Source organism: Meles meles, chromosome 4, assembly GCF_922984935.1.
Source record: "Meles meles chromosome 4, mMelMel3.1 paternal haplotype, whole genome shotgun sequence".
Lineage (NCBI taxonomy): Eukaryota > Metazoa > Chordata > Mammalia > Carnivora > Mustelidae > Meles > Meles meles.
In genome coordinates, this window is record NC_060069.1 from 26,863,887 (window position 1) to 26,884,182 (window position 20,296).

The 20,296-nt window shown below is 46.3% G+C and overlaps 1 protein-coding gene across 1 annotated transcript in view; it reads left to right on the forward strand.

Moving 5' to 3' along the window:
• The window catches only part of CMTM7 (CKLF like MARVEL transmembrane domain containing 7), a 57,645-nt gene that overhangs the window by 29,443 nt on the left and 7,906 nt on the right, over positions 1–20,296 (forward strand). The window contains exon 2 of the mRNA XM_046001344.1: positions 15,735–15,908. Within this exon, the coding sequence (XP_045857300.1) occupies positions 15,735–15,908 (174 nt within the window). The remainder of the gene's footprint in view (positions 1–15,734; positions 15,909–20,296) is intronic.

The window sequence follows — 20,296 nt, forward strand, 5'->3', positions numbered from 1 at the left end:
TCACAGCTGATGCTGGCTGGTGACGGGGCCCTTAGCTGGGGCTGTGGGCTGGACACAGCCACGCGTGGCCTCTCCAAGAGTCTGAGCCTCCTTGTAACATGGTAGCAGGGTTCCAGGCGTGAGCGTCTTAAGACAGAGGGCAGAAGGAAGTCAGTACTGAGATCTGTTTAACACCACATTTGAGGTGGCCAGCAAGGCTGCTGAGGTCGACGGAGGGGAAATAGATTCTGTTTCTTGGTGAGGAACAGCAAGGTTCTGGAAGAGTCCGTGGGACTGCAAATGTTGCTGTGGCCATTTGGGGAGACAGAGTCAGTGACTGTGCATAGATAGAGTGTTGGGTGCTCTGTTTACACCTCATTACTGAGGCCTAGGCTGCAGAGAGCTGGGTTAAGGCTTCCTTGCCAGTCCTCCCCACTGCACCGTCCCCCACCCCCACCCGAGACCACTGAGCCCTTGGGAAAGCTTTACAAATCAGGGCTTTGCTGAAACATCCATCTGCTCAGTCTCACAGCTTGGGAAAAACATAAAAGAGGCAGGAAGCAGTAATACTGTGATTAAGAAGCACATTCTGGAACGAAATGGGAAACCTGAATCCCACCTCTGTGCAGCTCTACGATCTGGGGCAGATGCCTCTTCCATGCCTCAGTTTCCTCATCTGTGGAATTTACCCCCATGCCTAATGAAATTAGCCATTCATGGAAATAGTAAACCCCCACCCCCTCAAGTCCCACCCAGCAAGGGCAGTAAGCCCTGCCCCTGCCCCCTTCCAGTCCTGGAGAAGATTCTTTGATTTTGTTAATCATCTCATCTGGAAACCTCTGAGAAACAATAGCCCCTTCTCCCAGTAAGACGGTGGCTACACGGAGGGGTCTTAACCCAGCTGATTTTATCCAGTTTTCTAGGTCTTATAATCTTAGAACAACAACAACAACAAACAGCATTTAATAGATTTTCTGTGCTTTCCCATTTCTGGATTAATATGTTGTGTTGTCTTGGTTCTAAGATCCTACTGACCAGAAAAACCTCCACTGATTTTAGAACGTAGGGGCAGGGGGGAGGTCAGGAGCACTAATCTGTTGTAAATTACGTTCCAATCTCAACAGCATCAGAGTGTGTGTGTGTGTGTGTGTGTGTTGCACATTTGCAAATCATAATTAAGGAAACACATTCTGTTCATTAGAATTTAGAAATATTGGAAAACACGAATGGGAAAATTAGAATCTCTTATGACACTTAAGAGCTAGGGGGACACCACTGGCCAGCTGGTCTGGGGCATAAACTAGGATTATCCTGAACAAACTAGTCTCCACACCCCTCACCTAAAACCCTGAGTTACGATGAGCCGTGAACCACATGCTGGGGACTTGGCTTCCATTTTTTTCTCTTGGCGTACAGACAAGCGTATTTTCACATTGTGACCTTTTTTCACTTTGGGACCTTTTTTATATTTATTGCTATGTTGGGAATATCTTCCCATGTCATTAAAGCAAGATTGTTTAAAGTATGTTTACCATAATTATGAAGGTAATACATTTCAACATAGACATCTTTTAAAAATATGAAAAAAACACCCAGGGAATAAAAATCACCCATAATGCCAAAACACCAGAATTTTCACAGTTAACATTTTATCTGTGGTTGTGTCCGTTACATGTATTGTCTCTAGTTTTATTTGTGTGGTATGTGGTGGAAGGAATTACAGCTTTGTGCCTAACTTTATTTTTCTTAGCTAGTTGAACATTTTCATTAATGGGTACATAGTATTTTATCATGAGGGTGAGCCATAATTTAATCAATGTACTATTGAATACTTAGGTTTTTAAAAATGTTTCCACTTTTATAATGCTGCATTATTCTTCTAAATAAATCTTGACTTATATCCATAGTGTTTTGTTTTTTGTTTTTTGGCTTTTTTTTTAATCCATGAGTGTTTTAATAAGATAGTTTGGTATTAAGTCCAGAGGTACATGTGGTAACTGATTTGATCCTCACAATGTCCTTACAAGATATATCCTCACTGGATGAGGAACTCGAGGCAAGGAAGAGCGAGGCCTCACAGCTAGAAAGTGGCCGCAGCCATTGAGCTGAGGCAGTTAGTCGTACCAGAGTCAGGCTGCCTGTCAGAAATAAGATTGGATTTACGTGGAATGGAACTGATGGCTGGAGTGTATGCTCTCTTCTTGTATCTGTGGAAGGTCACCAACCTCTCTGACTATAGGAACAGCCACTGCTGGAAGCCCGACACTAAATCCAAGGAGGGACAAAGCACTTCGTGAGTGAGTTTCTCACTGAATGGTTCCCTTATGAGATCCAGGGAGGCCCAGACCCTGCCTGGATCTGCAAGGAAGTTTTGTCTTGTGAGGAGCACGAGACCGCGAAGAGGATATGGTCGATGGGAGTAGGTGTAGGGAGTAGGGAGTATGGTAGATGGAAGTGAGGTGCTGGGGAGGGGGAGGCCCCTTCAGTCTGGGGAACAGAAGGACAGAGAATGCCTTGTGGACAGTATAGAACTGTATGATATGGTAGCCACTAGCCATGTGTGGCTATTTAACTTTATATCAATTAAACATAAATTAAGAGTTCAGTTCCTTGGTCTCACTAGCAACATTCCTTTTCTTTTTTAAGATTTTTTTATTTGAGGGGGAGAGCGCGCAGTAGAGAGGGACAGAGGAAGAGGGAGAAAGAGACTCAGGCAGACTCCACACTAAGTGTGGCACCCGATACGGGGCTGGATCCCATGACCCTGAGATCACAACCTGAGCCGAAACCAAGAGTGGTTTCAACTCCACCCCCCAGGCGCCCCCCTCACCAGCCACATCTCAAGTGCCCCATGGCCACTTGTGGCCATGGCCTACCACACTGCACAGCACAGGTAGAGAACTTCTCTGTCATCACAGAAAATCCTGGTGGACATCACTGGCCAAGAAGCCTGCGTATAGCATCATGTGACCCTGGATCCAACTGGCTGAAGCAGAGACCGCTTTGTCAACAGGACATGAGGGAGGTCCCAGGCCCGTGTGGTGGCCTGGTTCTGGGCAGTGACTGGTGGACAGGGCTGCTCCCTGTGGAGAGTGTGGGATAAGAGGGGCTCAGTCCTGGAGCGTGTGGCACGGTCGGGGGAGAAGGACACCCATGTGTAGGCTGGGCCCTGAGCGAGGAGGGCTGCCCACCAGCTCTTCCTGAGGCCTGTTCGGAGCGGCTCCCCATGTCCTTAGAGCAAGCACCATCATCTGAGGGGACCTGGGGGTGGCTTGCTCCCTGTAGCCTCAAGTCTGGCTGCCCTGCCTTGAGTTTTCCCTTTATTTCCTTATCTCAGCCCTGATGGACCAGGTAGGGGTGCTCCCTAGAGAAGAAGCAAAGATAAACCAGAGTTGAGAGAACTGTCCATTGGGAAAGGGTTTATGAGGGGTCTTAGCTTCTGGAGAGCAAGGGTTTAGAAGCCAAAGGTGTTGGTAAGATTAGGGTGGAGGAAAGGTTTTAAAAGAATGATTCCGGGGTGTTATGGGGCAGTTGCCCTCTTAGGGAAGGAATGGGTCTCATCCTAGTATAAGGCTTCTCGCTTCTTTTTTTGCTCACAAAGGCTCTTTGGCTTATAAAATCAAACCGTGGATTTCCAGACATCTGAGCGCCTTGGATATACTTTTCACACCCCAAATTGATCTGCCAAATTGATCAAGGCAGCTTGGCTGTTTTTCTGATCAATCATGGAAAAACATTGCTCCAGAATGTTCCTTGTATTCTTGGCAGAAGTTTCGCCATGCTGTGTCCAGCCCACCTTGCACCAAGAACCACAGGCAGCAGCTGTCCACCTGGGACCCACCTGGTCCCCCCCATGCTCTCCGCCCCCGGGGTGCTTGTTTGCCTTGGAGGCGCTCTCTGCTCTGGTGACCCCATCACCTATGGCTGGAATTCGGTTTGTCTGAAGAAACCAAAAACCCTTGTCTGCTCTTGGATGAAGCCCTGTGGCATCAGTGTCTGGAATTGTTCATGACATGGGATTATTGCTTTATAGTTTTACAGATAAAAGTAACAACTCCCTAACTCCCACGGGTGCCTTAATATAACAGGGATGACTGCAAATTTCAATTCCTTTCTCACCCTTCATTGTTCATTACTTCCCTGAGCTTTCATTGTTTGTTTTTTTTTTTCACTCTTTATCTGGACAATTTCAAACATCTATGGAAGTAGAGAGAGCGCAGTGAGTGGCGGTGTAGCCCTCAGCCAGTGACCACAATCACCAACCCACAGCCAGTCCTCGTTGAACTATATTCTGACCCACTTAGTCCCCCCCCCATATTATTCTTTAACATCTTTATCGAGGTATTATATACATCCCACAAAAGCTCCTGGTTTCACGGGTGCAGTTCAGTGATTTTTAATGAACCTGACAGAGTCGTGCAGCCCCTCCCATAATCCAATTGTAGGGTATTTCCATCACCCCTGAAAGACCCCTTATGCCCATTTGCTCCCATATTATTGGGAGGCAGACCTTCTACTGTGTGTTATCTTGTCCATAAATATTTCAGCATGCATCCAAATTGCCGGGCATCCTAGTCATTTGTTATGGTGGCATCTGCTCAGGCTGTTCCTCTTCCGCTTAGGCCTAAAAGCAAAGCCCTGCAGTCCATGCTTCTTGTCCGTAAAACCCTGGAGAGCCTGGGGGAAAATGATTATACATACTCCCCTCCTGCCTGGCAGCCATTTTTACCCCAGGAGCGCTGTTGGGACTTTAGCTTAACCCCCCACTCAGATCCCAGTTGACCACTGAAGGCCTATGCACTTGGGGATCCAACAGGGACTTAGTCATGGTCCCTCCCTGTGTGCCCAGGGGTCAGCTGCGTACACACTGAGGAACAGGGGAGCAGGGGTGGCCTCAGCTGGGATATGAGCTTAAGAGTCAGCTTGTCTCAAACTAAAGCATCGCTCCGGCATGACCTAGAGCCTACGTATTCTACACACTTTCTGATGACCCCTGGCTTCCGGGTTTGAAGGCTGTCCTTGTTCCAGGCTGCACTGAAAACAGGGGAGTGTCCTAGTCTCATCCCACATGTCAAGGTGGGATCTCTCCAGAGTGATGCTTCTACTAACTTCCTCTACTCCCCTGTCCACCTCACCCCCCTCCCAGGTGCAGGTGACGGGGAATGCCCCCCCAACCCCGTGCCTGGGACACAGATGGGTTCGGACTGCAGTCAGCCATCTGTTCGTTCACGTACTCACCACATATCCTTGGGGAACCCAGGTAGCATCTAGGGTTCCTGGCCCTGCGGAAATAGCTGAAGAGTGATTAAAACCCCCATCATCAAACCCTCATCATTGTGGGGCTTACATTCAGGGAATGACAGCCAAAACTAACAATAATAAATAGGTAAAAATAAACAGCTGCTAGGCCGTGATAAGGGCTCTGGAGCAGAGTAATTGAATAAGTCGCATCTACAAATGAGAAAATAATTATCTTTTTAGAATGCAGTATATGCTTAAGTATGAGCCAGTCTTTGAAAAGAAAAAAATAATACATATGTTCTTTAAACATACCTATGTGGAAAGAAATACTCCAAAAGGCGAGAGGTGGTGGTTATCTTTGAGAAACGGGATGAGAGGTGATTTTTATTTCCTTAAATAGACACTTGCATGAATTAATTTTCTATCATGAACAGGTATTGACTGTATAATTTGAGTAACTTCAGTTTAAATAGGAGACTTGATATGAACAGCATTCCTTTTTTTTTTTTTTTTTAAGATTTGATTTATTTATTTGAGAGAGAGAAAGCAAGACACAGAGCAGGAGCAGGGGGAGGGACATAGGGAGAAGAGGAATCCCCACTGAGCAGGGAGCCTAATGCAGGGCTCGATCCCAGAGCCCTGGGGTCATGACCTGAGCCAAAAGCAGATGCTTAACCAGCTGAGCCACTCAGGCACCCCATGAACACCATTCCTAACAGGCTATTTCTGAGTTGGAGTCCCAGAGCCCTGCTTCCAGTGGGAGGGACACTGAGGCAGAGTAGGATTTCCCTTCTATCATGCAGAATCCTAGGCCATGCTCTGTGCTTGCTTGTAGGGGGTCAGGACAAAGGATTCAAGTCCATGCCGAAAATGGGCCAGGAGCAAAGGGAGGGGCTGTGATGAGAACCAAGCAGATCCTGGAGGCAGAGTAGTGGGCAGTTAGATTCAGGGCCTGCAGCAACTCTGCCTGGCTTTGTGACTTGGAACAAGTTGCTTAACCTCTCTGTGCTTCACATTTCCTCGTCAAAAAAACAGTGATAATTGTACTGGGACTGTTGTGAGGGTGAACTTGTTTAACAGTTGCAGAGCACTTAGCCCAGGGCCCAGACAGAGAAAGAGTAAGAGCTTAGAAATGGCAGCACTCGTCATTTGCGGAGCAAGTCAAGGAGGGCAGTGTGACATCACAGATTGTGACAAGAGAAAACATGGCAGGAAGGAAATTCACATGAGAGACATAGAAGCTGTGGGGACTGGACGCCCCCTCTAGCCATGCTCTGTGTCCTCTCTTTGCCCTTTTCCTTTGACCCCAGAGGGTTTGTCCCTTCTCCCTTCCTGCCCCCACTTCCACCGATCTCACGGAGGGCCAGCTGCTGAGCAGGAGTGCAATTCAGATTTCTCCAGAGCACGTTGAGAAAGTTCCTTAAAGAAACCTTAGAGGGGGCACTTGGGTGGCTCAGTCATTGGGCGTCTGCCTTCGGGCATCTGCCTTTGGCTCAGGTCATGATCCCAGGGTCCTGGGATGGAGCCCTGCATCGGGCTCTCTGCTCAGCGGGAAGCCTGCTTCTCCCTCTCCCACTCCCCCTGCTTGTGTTCCCTCTCTCACTGTCTCTCTCTCTTTCTGTCTAAATAAATAAATAAATAAATCTTTAAAAAAAAAAAAGGAAAGAAAGAAACGTTAGAGGAAGGAAAGGTGGGCTGTGCCTCCCCCCCTCCCCCTGACGCATCACCACCTTCTCAAATGCCCCTGCAGGACTCCTCCTGCTTGCTGACTTGGGAGCAGACACAGTGACCCTGGGAGGGACGTGTGCTAGCTCAAGCCACCGAGGCATGGCAACCCGCCCTTCTGGAACAGACTCGCTCTTCACAGAGTCTTGGGAGTCAGGTAGACCTGGATTTGCTTCCTGGCTCTGCTTCCTGGCTCCACCATCTACCATCTGTGGCAACTGACCCGCCCCTGGTCCGGAATGGGTATGGTGCGACCTGAATATGGTGGGGGGCAGGGCCAGGGTGACATGAGTTAACATCCTACCACCTGGCACCTAGTAGGTGTTCAGTAGGAGGGGGTGCCTATCACTGCTGTGGCTTCCTCACCCTGAAGGGCTCCCATTTCACTCCCTGGGCCTCCATGCCTCCTGCCCAGCATCTGCCAGCATTTTCTTTGCCCCTTAGGGGTTTCCATGGCGCTAGCCTGCAGACCCTTTCAAGCTCTATCATATATTATTATATTATATATTATTCTTTTTTAATAGGTTTTATTTATTTGAGAGAAACTGAGAGAGAGAGAGAGGGAGTGCACAAGCAGGACAAAGGGAGAGGGAGAAACCGACTCCCTGCTCAGCAGGGAGCCCGCCGTGGGGCTGGATCCCAGGACCCTGAGATCATGACCTGAGCCGAAGGCAGAGGCTTAACCCACTGAGCCACTCAGGTGCCCCAAGTTCTTCTAAATTTCTTATGATCTTTGGAAAACCCTGTACTTTTCCTTCTGAAAAGTTTATAATGAATTTGTGATGGCGTAGATGTGGGTGTTTATCTGTCTCTTCCTTTAGACTGTAAGCTCCAGGAAGGCAGGGACTGTCTGTTATGCTGATAATGATTCTGTCAATAGTGCCTAGCACAAAGGAGGTAGGAAATCATTTTTGAATTGCATCAACAGAAGAGTGTAAGTCAGAACAAAAAAAAAATACCCCACCCCAGCCATTCCTCTCTGTCCCGTTCACTTTGCTGAGACATATTCACTAGCCAGTGTTGAGGCTCCCAGGGCTCTGGCCATGGCTGCCATGGCAACGGGACGCTGCAGGTGCCGGGGAGCTTGCACTGTAGTGGGCAGGCACAGGTCCAAGCCCGGCGAGTACTCACTAGCTGGGGGATTGGTGCATAGCTGCTTCCTGTCTCCGTAGCTCAGCCTCCTTTCTGGGAACCCACATTATAAAATGGGCGAGTAGTCGTAAAGCACTTCGAGCTCAGTGCACCATGCATGGTCCGCATTAGGTACTGCCTCTGGGGAGCCATGCCATTAGGCTCTTCTCTTCATGATTGAATCCTCCCATCCCCTGTGGCGTCTCCACATTGTCTCAGCTGCCCCTGGTCCTCCCTGATGACCCATTTCTCGGGGAGGTGACCATCCCCGGCCCTGTCCTTCCACTTTCATACCTAGACCAAGCCGCGGGTCCTCCCCTAGAAACAGCAGGAGCAAGAGGCAGAGGACGTTGCTCTTGTTCTTGAAATTCAGTCAGCCACAGCAGAGACCAGGAAATCGGGTCAGATACTGAAAGAGAAACGACGTAGAGAAACTGACTTGGAAACCAAACAAAAAATGGTTTCGGGGCGCCTGGGTGGCTGAGTGGGTTAAAGCCTCTGCCTTCAGCTCAGGTCATGATCCCAGGGTCCTGGGATCGAGCCCCACATCGGGCTCTCTGCTCCGCGGGGAGCCTGCTTCCTCCTCTCTCTCTGCCTGCCTCTCTGCCTAGTTGTGATTTCTCTCTGTCAAATAAACAAAATATTAAAAAAAAAGGTTTCAGTTTGGTTCAGTATAAGCACCAAACCATCAAGGTTGCTCCCTAATAAATGTCAGTTGTGCTTCTCTGATCCTTTCTGACACGAGGATGTTTTTGACAAGTTGAGCGTTCTATCTCAGTAGGCTAAGTGTGATCTGATGACCTTTGCCAGCGAAGGGCAGGGGTGATGTGGGTGACATGGTGCTTGCCTAGATTGCCATCCAGGCTCTGTGGTGGAAAATCGATTAGGGACAATGGGAGCATGGCCTGGCCTGAATAACAAGCAGAGAATGTTCTGGCTCCATCATGAACGAGATAAAGGAAACCTTTACACCCCATTCTCTGGGAGAGCCTGAATGCCAGAGCCCCCAGGGTAGTTAATGAACCCATTCAGTTGACTTGGAAAGGTGTTTGAGAATAGCCTCCAAAATCATTCATTTTTTCTACATGCCAGGCATTGTGCTAGGTTCCCAAGTGAAATTTAATGAAATAGCACAATTCTCTTCTCAAAGCATTTGAGGCCAGTAAGGGAGGGAGGCATGTGGTTTTTTGGTGTGTTTTTTGGTTTTTGGGTTTTAATGCAATAGAGTGTCATGGAGCTGTCAGGGAGGATGACAGGATGACCCCAGAAATCATTCATTCACCTGATGCTGAATTCAATACCTGTCATGTTCAGGGCACTCTGCTAGGAGCAGAGAGAGTAAGAGTGAAACCAGCAGAGTCCTTAGAGGAGTTGGGAGAAGGATAGTGAACAAGGTAACCAACAGGAAAATACACATTTAACCAACAAACAAGGAGATACAGTATCAATTGCAATGGTTCCATCAGCACGAATACGGGGACCCTGAGGGGCAGCCCGTGAGGCACCCTGGGGACCAGTGTGCCCAGAGAAGTGGAGGTAGCCAGGACGGGAGGTGGCTGTGTCTGTAGGTGAAACGTCAGACACAAAACCCAGAAGCTATAAAAAATGACACATAGATTTGACTGCATAAAAAACTTTAATTTCAGTAAAACAAAAAGACTAAAAGTAAAGGCGATGGAAAGACTATATTTGCAATCTCCATAATAGGAGATTAATCTGATTAATAGGTTAATTAGAATATATCAAATCCATAATAAAAATATAAACAAGAGAAAAATAGGATGAAAATACGAACAGGCAGGGGCACCTGAGTGGCTCAGTGGGTTAAAGCCTCTGCCTTCGGCTCAGGTCATGATCCCAGCATCCTGGGATCCAGCCCCGAATCAGGCTTTCTGCTCAGCGGGGAGCCTGCTTCCCCTTCTCTCTCTGCCTGCCTCTCTGCCTACTTGTGATCTCTGTCTGTCAAATAAATAAAATCTTAAAAAAAAAAAAAAGAAAAAGAAAATACAAACAGGCAGTTACCAATAAACTTACAAAAAGGTATTCAACCCACTAGTAATCAGGGAGATGAAGATTAAATAACAAGGTACCATTTCCTTTCTTTGTAAATGCTGATAGTAACCTGTGCAAGGAAGCTCCTCTTTTTCTGAATGGCATTTTGGCAGCAAACATCAAAATCTTCAATGAGAACATGCTTTCACTTAGTCATTTTGATGAAGTCTTAGAGTATGAGTGAGGTTCGGTGGGGTGAGGTCCGGAGCCGATGACCAAGAAAGAATTCTTGAGACGTCTTTGGTGCAAAATGGTGGTTTATTAAGCATGGAGACAGGACCTTTGGGCAGGAAGAGCTGCAGGCCCCGGGTTGTGAGGAGTGATCCATTACATACTTGTAACTTGGGAGGGGGTCGGGGTAGCGTAAGTCTCTAAGGAATTTTGGAAGCAAGGTTTCCAGGACTTGAGCCGCTAGCTGTTGTTGGGAAAAGGTCATTTATTACCGTCTAATAAAACCTTAGTCATGAGACTCTTCAGATGTATATCGGTGGGCCATATGCTTGGGGATGATCCCCAGCACACATCTTAGAGGGTTTAGAGATAAAGGAAGTTTCCAAAGGAATTTTTATATGTTGCAGTAGACCCACTGGGTCCTGGTTGGGGGTGGGGAGCAGTCAGGCTAGGATTGCCTTTTGCTCTTAGCACAGTATTAAGGTGGAAGCAGATGAATCCCTGGAGGAATGTCACTCTGCCTGTTTCAAGGACTTGTCAGTGGGCTCTAGATAGTAAGGAAATTTAATAACTTTTCTTCTGCCTGTTTCCCACGTCAGTTTCACTTCGGAGAACCTTTCAGAAATGTTCATACATACATAAAGAGGCGTGTCCAAGGATATTTTTTTTGCAGGGTTGTGTATATTAGTAAAACACTGGGGATTAGACAAATACCCTTAGCAAAATGTTGTTTAAGGTAGCGGTTCTTTGCCCCCGACAACCTTTGCCAGCGTCTGAAGACATTTGTGGTTCTTGCACCTAGGGAAGGGCTCTGCCTCGTGGGTGGAGACAGGGATCCTGCTAACCATCCTTCCGGATAGCCGCCACCAAAAAAATTACCCAGCCCCACATACCAGTAGTACTGAGGTTGAGAAACACTGGGTCAAATAAAGCTGCAGCCAATTGAAAGCAAAAGGTAAATCTGTACCATTAAAGATCTCTAAGTTGTGTCCTTAAAAAAAGGATGCCTTTTTTTTTTAACAGCTTAGTATATGATTTTTTTAATAATACAAGAAAAGAAAATAGCAAATTTGAAAAACCGCTAAATAATCAGTTGTCCCCTGAGGCGGCCAGTTTCTTATGTGTCCTTCCGGAAGTAGTCCCAGCCTGGACAAGCGTATTTGGTTTTTAATAAGCTGCAGGTCCTTTGCTGCATGGTCAGTCAGAACCCAGTACACTAATTAGCGGCCTGCTTGAGACCTGCATCTGAGGACCCCTGACCTCATGTTCTTTGGATTACTCCCCTCCCTTGTGCTTTTGATGGCATTTTTAATTCTTGGATACAGAACAGAACTGTGTGCTGGGGCATGGGGGGATGGGAAGGAGCCTGCACCTGGAGTCTGATATCGGTGAGCGAGACGGGGATCCAGAGGAAGTAAGCTGGGGAGTGTTTTGCACGTGGGTGTTAATGAGGTTCCCTAAGGGCTGTTTGGTGGTGATGGCCAGCGGGGGCTTTAACAGGAAGGTGGGGGGAAATTTCTGCCCACCGCAGGGCAGAATTCAGAAGTTAGAAGCATATCAAATTCTTCTTCCTGCCTGCCCACGGCCAAGCAAAGTCATTTATGGGCCCGTCTGCATCTACAAATGCACTTTGCAATCACTGACTCACCCCATCGCTGACTTTTTGAACAAGCCTGGCTTTCATCTCCTAGGCTTTTCCAGAAAAGCCTCTTAGAGTTGGGTCTGAGACCTTTTGATGTTGGCTTTCATCAGCTACTTTTCTTTTTCCTGCCTGTCTCCCTCACTGAAACATTATTCCAAGGTCAGGGCAAAACCCCCCATGAGAAGGTGGGGTTGGGTGACCTGCCTGCCTCCAGCCCGGGGTTCTTGAAATATAAGGTGTCTGGTGCCATCTTCAGTCAGATGCCGGAACGCTCAGTGGACCAGACTTGGCAGGTGCATGGGAAGATCAAACCTGCTTGAGGGAGTGTTCGAGGGCACAGACTGCAGGCAGCAGGTGGTTTCTTCCTTGAGGGACCCCCACCCAGGCTGAGAATCCAAGCAAGCTGCCTGGCGCCTGGCTGGGGAGACCAAGATGTTTTAATTGCAGAGTTCTGGTGGAGGGACATTCCTCTGGTGATGTCAGCCTGCCTCATCTGTGCAATTTAAACCCACTGCTGCTTCCACAAAAATCATCTCTTCTCACTAGTAAGAACTCTGATAGAATGAAGTTAGAAATGACACAGTTTGGGGGCAGAGGGGGTGGTTTCAATGTGAGATGATTCCAGCGATTCTGAACGGTGCCACAGCAGGGGTGTGAGACCCTGGCTCTGGGCGGAGGGGACTCCCAGCATTCCTTTTAACCTCCGGACGTGTGTGCTAGAGATTTTATTCGCAACTTTCATGGCAGTTTGATATAAAAGAACATACCTTTATGAGGGGAGCTAGAGGGCCCCTAGGGAAACAAGTTAGTCCGTTGGATGGTATCATATTTAAGTTACTCTGAAAAGAACCACAAGTGCCTTCCAGAAACCTCCCAGCCTGCCTCACTCAGCCCTGAAATCAGAACTCCTCCTTCAGGCTGTCTGCGTTCCACTGTGTTTTTTCTTTTCTTTTCTTTCCTTTCTTTCTTTCTTTTAAGATTTTATTTATTTATTTGACAGATAGAGATCACAAGTAGGCAGAGAGGCAGGCAGAGAGAGTGAGAGGGAAGCAGGCTCCCCGTTGAGCAGAGAGTCTGATGTGGGGCCCGATCCCAGGGTCCTGGGATCATGACCTGAGCCGAAGGCAGAGGCTTTAACCCATTGAGCCACCCAGGTGCCCCTTGATTTGCTTTTCTAACTGGAAATAAGAAGAGGTCTGAGGGGGCCCTGGTTACAGCGAGGGGGGCGGGGTAGGGGGAAGCCATACCCCAGGGCCTTTTCTCCATGATGGTCTGGCTTACTCATTCTTCTGCACCTTTCTGGCTGCCCCCAGAGTATTGATCTAGATGACTCAGGGGTCTCCAGCATTTGCAGAGGTTACTTGCTGGCCTAGAAGAGTTCTGAAAAGTTTAGATGTCAGTTAAATTTTTTTGTGTGGGTTTTTTTTTTTAGGTGCGCTGGCCAAGATTCTGGCCATATAAAGTAGGAATGAGTGAACTATTGGACAAAAAGGAAGTTTTTAGTTGCGTGCATTAGTGTATGCCATCTGTGGTCTAAATGAGATTTTCCAAAATTGGGATTCTTTGAAGAAGAGCAAGCGGTAGGTGGCCTTAGGCCAATCGAACAGAATTCTGGATGTCTTCCTTCAGGAGAATGTTTTCCAGGCGGGTCTGAGATGGTTTTGTGGTAGAGCAGTAACATCCTTGCTGCTGCAAGGTCCTCAGCCCTGGGAGCTCAGAGGGGTAGACCTGCACGGACTGGGAAACTCCCACATCTCCGTGTCACCATGAGAAAGAGGTGACTGTCACAGATGAAGAGTTGTACAGATTAGTCTAATCTTTGCATTAAATTAGGCACAAATTTGCTTCTCCCCCTAGGAATGGCGCTGCATAATCCTGAGTTCTCTGCATTTTAAGGTGGGCCCTGTAGGCCCCCCTGTGTGGGAGGGGGGTCAGCAGGAGTTGGGGAGACCCATAGACCCGGGGCCTGCAGATGGGGACTGATGAGCAGCAAAGCCCTGGTGATCACGCCCAGTGCTGGGTGAAGCAAAGCTCCCCTTGGAGCTTTAAAACAACCTCAGGGCATGAATCATTATATTATATTAGCAAGGCTGGCTGGCTTGAGAGGAACCGAAAAAATGAAAATACTCACGTTGCTCATTAGCAACGGGGAATAGGCAAATGTCGAGGGTCCCTTTGTGTCAAAGTCCCTCCGCCGTTCGGATCCGGCAAGCAGAGCACTCCTCGCACCGCCTTCATCTTCAGCTAGACTCTCTTCTTGCCCTTGTGCCTGTTCTGAGGAGTTTACCCGAGTGGGTTAAGGGGCTTCCGAAAACAGAGTATATTTCACACTAACCCTTTCAACCGGTATTAGCTCCATTTTATGATTTAATGCTCGTTGTAGACTCACATTTTCTTTTTTTTTTAAGATTCTGTCTTTTTGAGAGAGAGAGAGAGAATGAGTAGGGTGAAGGTCAGAGGGAGAAGCAGACTCCTCACTGAGCAGGGAGCTCGATGTGGGGTTTGATCCCAGGACTCTGGGATCATGACCTGAACTGAAGGCAGATACTTGGCCCACTGAGCCACCCAGGCGCCCCGACACTCACATCTTCTTCAGCAGGTTTCTGCTGGGCCACATTTGAGGCCAGATGGTTCTTTGTTGTGGGGACTGTCTTATGCATTTGGGGTGTTCAGTAGCATCCCTGGCCTCTACCCACTAAATGCCCACAGAAACCTCCCATAGTGGTGACAACCAAACAAGGCACTGCCGAATGTCCCATAGGACACAAAGTCTCTCTGTCGCACATTTTTGCTCACTGTTCTGTGGGAAAGCAGCAGTAAAAAATCATCTTTGTCCAAAATTAGGTGTACTTTTAAAATTGGTCCCAAGGTTTTCCATACATTTAACCCTATGTGTATTAGTGGTTTATTCCCTACATGGGGTGAATGAGATTTTACTCTTTTTGAGTGTCCCTCACAAAAACTCAGAATCTTCTCTCTCCTCTTCCACTGTGCTCTCCCATGGCATTCATTTGTTGCTAATAATCGACCAGACCTGTTAATTCATTAATAGGTCATTAATTTATTAATTATTCCCAGTCATTCATTTGCAACAATATACCGGGTGAGCTCTCACCACATGCCCAGTGGTGAGCAGGCAAGCCTTGAATAACCAAGATTCCTTTGTGTTTCATAACATATCCTCCTTCCTCGGCTTGTCTGTGAGGAGGGCTTACATCCTTGGAAGGCAAAACTGTATCTGACACGGAGGAACAACAGGTCCCTGGAGTCAGACAGACTTGGGTTTCGAATCCCACCTCCACTGCTTATGAGCTGGGTAGCCTTGGACTAATTACTGAACCAGCGTACCTCAGTTTCCCAAATATGAACATGGGGGTGATATCCTCTCCCTGGCAGATATCTGTGAGGCCTCCGGGAGATCATGTACATCGGGCATCAGTAAATGGTAACTCACCGTCCGCCAGCTGGTAACTTACAACATAGGAGTCGCCATCTTTGTGGGTCAAAAACCGTCCAATATTGGCAACTTCCTACAGTTCCACCTAACAGGGAAATAAATGGAACGATTCTGCTTGGTTATTTTCCTGCGTTCCTGCCCTCTGTCTGAGGCAAACATAATGCACTTCAGCCTTAGAAGCGAGCGCTCTGGGAACTTGGCCCTTTCCGGCCTCACAGCTAGTTTGTCAGCAAATCGCCAGAAGTGCAGCAGTTCCTCGGCGGGCTGCTGTTGCTGGGTCCCTGGGTGTCCGTCGCGGGCCGGCCTGTGTCTGACGTGTCTGTATCTCTGTCCCAGGTCACGCTGCTGATCGCCTTCATCTGCGTGAGGAGCTCTATGTGGTACAGCTACAGTGCCTATAGCTACTTCGAAGTGGTCACCATCTGCAACTTGATAATGATCCTCGTCTTTTATCTGGTGCACCTGTTCCGCCTCTACCGCTTGCTCACGTGCATCAGCTGGCCCCTGTCGGTAAGCGGGTGGCCTGGCCCCACTCTGGGCTCCCAGAGGTCAGGTTAGGAGCTGGGGCCCTGAGACCGGACGGAGTCTGTCCCATCTGCCCTTCCCCCACAGCAGCCCCCCGCCCATCATCTCTTCCTGCTGTAGCCCTGAGCTGCTCACCGTCCAGTGGGCATCGCTGCCCGTGTCCCGCCGGTTTCTCCCAGTGACAAGAGAGCTGTGCCTGCGCTTTCTCAAGGGACAGAAAAGGGGACATCTGTGTGCATGAGGTGGGGGGAGGAAGCTGATAAAGGCCATGGGTGGTCATACTGTTGTGACAAGATTTTTCAGTTAAATGGGACGGCAGAGTCCGAGGAAAGATTTCAGAAGTTTCCAGGATTTTTTTCTTCCCACTCTATTATTTATTTAATAGCCTGATTGACATATGGTTCACATGCCATCTGATTGCCCGTTTAAAGTGTACAATTCAGCGGATTTTAGCATACTCCCAGAGTTGTGCAAGCATCACCACAGTCAATTTTAGAACATTTCCTCGCCTCAGAAAGAAACCCCATCGCCTTTAGCCAACACTCCCACCTCTCAGCTTCTCTAGCCTGAAAGCAACCACTGATCTACTTTCTGTCTTGTGGATCTTCCTATTCTAGGTGTTTCCTATAAGTGGAATCACATGTGTGCTCTTCTGTGACTGGCTTCTTACACTTAGCAGAGTGTTTTCATGGCTTATCTCTTTGATAGCATAGGCCAGTCCTTCATTTGTTTCGTAGCCAAGTCATAGTCCATTGGACAGACCATGTCTTATTTATTCGTTCATCATGGATGGACATTTGGGTCATTTCCACCTTTTGGCTGTTATGACTAACACTGATGTGAACATTCGTGTTTACAAGTCTTTGCTGTGGACATATTTTCATTTTGCTTGGGAAAATACCTGAGAGTGGAACTGTGGGACTGAACGCCAACTCTGTCTCATTGTTTGAAGAGCGGCTAGACTCTTTTCCACAGTGGCTGCGCAGTTGACATTCCCATTGGCAGTGTATGAGGGTTTCAGTGTCTCCACAGCCTTCTCAACACTCATTATTTTCTGACCTTCTGATTTTAGTCATGCTAGCGAATGTGGAGTGGCAGCTTATGGTTTTGATTTGTATTTCTCTGATGACTGTTGATGTCAGTCATCTTTTGAAGAGCTTCTTGGCCATTCGTGAATTTTCTTCAGAGACAAGACTGTACAGATCCTTTGACTGGCTGTGGATTAGGTTGTCATTTTATTTCTCAATTCTCAGAGTCCTTTGTATATTTTAGTCCCTTACCAGATAAATGATTGGGAGACATTTTCTCCCATTCTGTTGGTTATTTTTCATTTTCTTGATAGTGCCCATTAAAACACAAGTTTTTAATTTCGATGAGATCTAATGTAACCGATTTTCTTTTTTCGGTATAAAAAAGTGGGTATAAAGTCTAAAAAACCATTGCCAAATCCAAGATCATGAAGGTGTGCCTCTATGTTTTCTTCTAATAGTTTGTTACATTTAGATATTCAGTCTGTTTTGAATTAATTTTCACGTCTAGTGTGAGATAAGGATTCAACCTCATTCTTTTGGAGGTAATTATCCAGTTGTCCCAGCACCATCTGTTGGGAAGACTGCTCTTTCCCCATTGAATTGTCTTGGCATCCTTGCTGAAAATTAGTTGATTGTAAACACATGGATTTACATCTGGACTTTCGCTTTGATCTTACCCCACTGTCTCGATTGCTGTAGGTTTGTAGCCAGTTTTGACATTAGGAATTATGAATCTTCCCATGTTTTTAGGATTGTTTTGGATTTTTGAAATTCCGTATGAATTTTAGAATCAGCTTTTTAGTTTCTTTTTTTAAGATTTTATTTATTTGACAGAGAGATAGGGAGAGAGGGAACATAAGCAGGGGGAGTGGGAGAGGGAGAAGCAGGCTTCCTGCTGAGCAGAGAGCCCGATGTAGGGCTCGATCCCAGGACCCTGAGATCATGACCTGAGTCGAAGGCAGAGACTTAACCCACTGAGCCACTCAGGTGACCCAGCTTTTTAGTTTCTGCAAAGAAGTCAGCGTGATTCTAATACAAATCATTGAATCTATAGATTGATTTGGAATATTGCCATCTTAACAATATTAAGTCTTGTGACCTAAGAACATGGAAGGTTTTCCCATTTATTTAGATATTTGATTTCTTTCAACAACGTTTTGTAGTTTTCAGAGTATAAGTTTTGTGCTTTTTGGGAAAGGGAAGCTTAAATTTGTTCCTAGATATCTTATTCTTTTTGATGATATTTCAAATGTAATTATTTTCTTCATTTCATTCTGGGATTGTTCATTGCAAGTGGGTAGAAATACAAGAGATTTTTGTATATTGATCTTATATCGTTAGCCTTACTGAACTCATTTTAGATCTAACAGATTGTTAATGGATTCCTTAGGATTTTATATAAGATTATGCCATCTATGAATAGAGATAGTTTCATATTCCCTTCCAATCTGGATACCTTTTATTTTATTTTCTTGCCTTACTGGAAGAAACTAGATGACTACTGAAGTGGCAAGAACTCACCATCGTTATCTTGTTCTTGATCTTAGGAGGAAAGCATTCCATCATAACATCGTTAAATATGATGTTATGGATTTTTGTAGATGTCCTTTCTCAGAGTGAAGAAGTTAACTTCCAGTCCTACTTTATTGAATGTGTTTATTTATTTATTTAGTATTTTATTTATTTATTTGACAGAGAAAGAGACAAAAGAGAGAGGGAATACAAGCAGGGGGAGTAGGAGAGGGAGAAACAGGCTTCCCACTGAGCGGTGAGTCCAATGCGGGCCTCCATCCCAGGACCCTGGGATCATGACCTGAGCTGAAGGCAGACGCTTAACTACTGAGCCACCCAGGCACCCCATTGAATGTTTTTTATCATGAAAAGGTGTTAGATTTTATCAGATGCTTTTTCTTCATTGAAATAATCATTTGGGGGTTTCCCCCTTAATATTCTATTAATATGGTGGACGCCTGGCTGGCTCAGTGGGTTAAGCCTCTGCCTTCGGCTCAGGTCATGATGCCAGTGTCCTGGGATTGAGGCCTGCATTGGGCTCTCTGTTCTGCAGGGAGCCTGCTTCCTCCTCTCTCTCTCTGCCTGCCTCTCTGCCTACTTGTGATCTCTGTCAAATAAACAAATAAAATCTTTAAAAAAAACATTCTATTAATATGGTATGTTACGTTGATTTTCATATGTAGATCACACATTTGCATCCCTAGGATAAATTCTTTTTGGTCATGATATATAATTCAGTTTATATGTAGCCATAGGATTTGGTTTGCTAGTATATTGTTGAGGATTTTTATATTTGTATTCATAAGAGATACTGGTCTGTGGTTTTCTTGTGATGTCTTTGTCTGGTTTTGTTATCAGGATAATCCTGGTCTCATAGAGTAATTTTGGATGTGTTACCATCTCTTATTTTTTTAGAAGTTTATGAAGAATTGGTATCAATTCTTCTTTAAATGCTTGGTAGAATTTTGCAACAAAGGCATCTGAGCCTGGGTTTTTCCTGTGGGTAATTTATTATTATTATTATTATTTTTAAATATTTTATTTATTTGACAGAAATCACAACTAGGCAGAGAGGCAGGCAGAGAGAGAGGAGGAAGCAGGCTCCCCGCGGAGCAGAGAGCCCAATGCGGGCCTCGATCCCAGGACTCTGGGATCATGACCCGAGCTGAAGGCAGAGGCTTTAACCCACTGAGCCACCCAGGCGCCCCAATTTATTATTATTAACTCAAGCTTGACTTGTGATAGATCTGTTCAGATTGTTTATTTCTGCCTGAGTCATTTTCAGTGTCTTTACAGGAATATGTCTATTTCATCTAAGTTTTCTAATTGACTGGTATGTAATGTTTATGGTATTCCTTTAAAATCCTTTTTAACCTCTCTGTAAAGTCCATAGTGATGTCCCCTCTTTCATTTCTGATTCTGGTCATTTGAATCTGGTCATCTATTCTCTCTCTTTTCTTGATCAGTCTAGCTAAAGGTTTGGCTCTTTCGTAGATCAGCAAAGATCATGTCAAAGAACCAGTGCTGGTGTCACTGGTTTTCCCTGTTGTTCTCCTGTTCCCTACATCATAATTTCTGCTCAGTCTTTTCTTCCCCTTCTTGCTTTTAGGTTTAGTTTGCTCTTCTTTTTCCAGTGTCTGAAGGTGAAGATTAGGTTGTTAATTTGAAAACTGAACACCGCTTTAGTTGCATCCCATAATTTTTAGTATGTTATGTCTTCCTCTTCATTCATCTCCAGGTACTTTCTAATTTCCCTTGTGATTCTGCATTTGATTGACCCAGTAGTTAGGAATGTGTTCATTTCTACGTATTTGTGGGTTTCCCAAAATT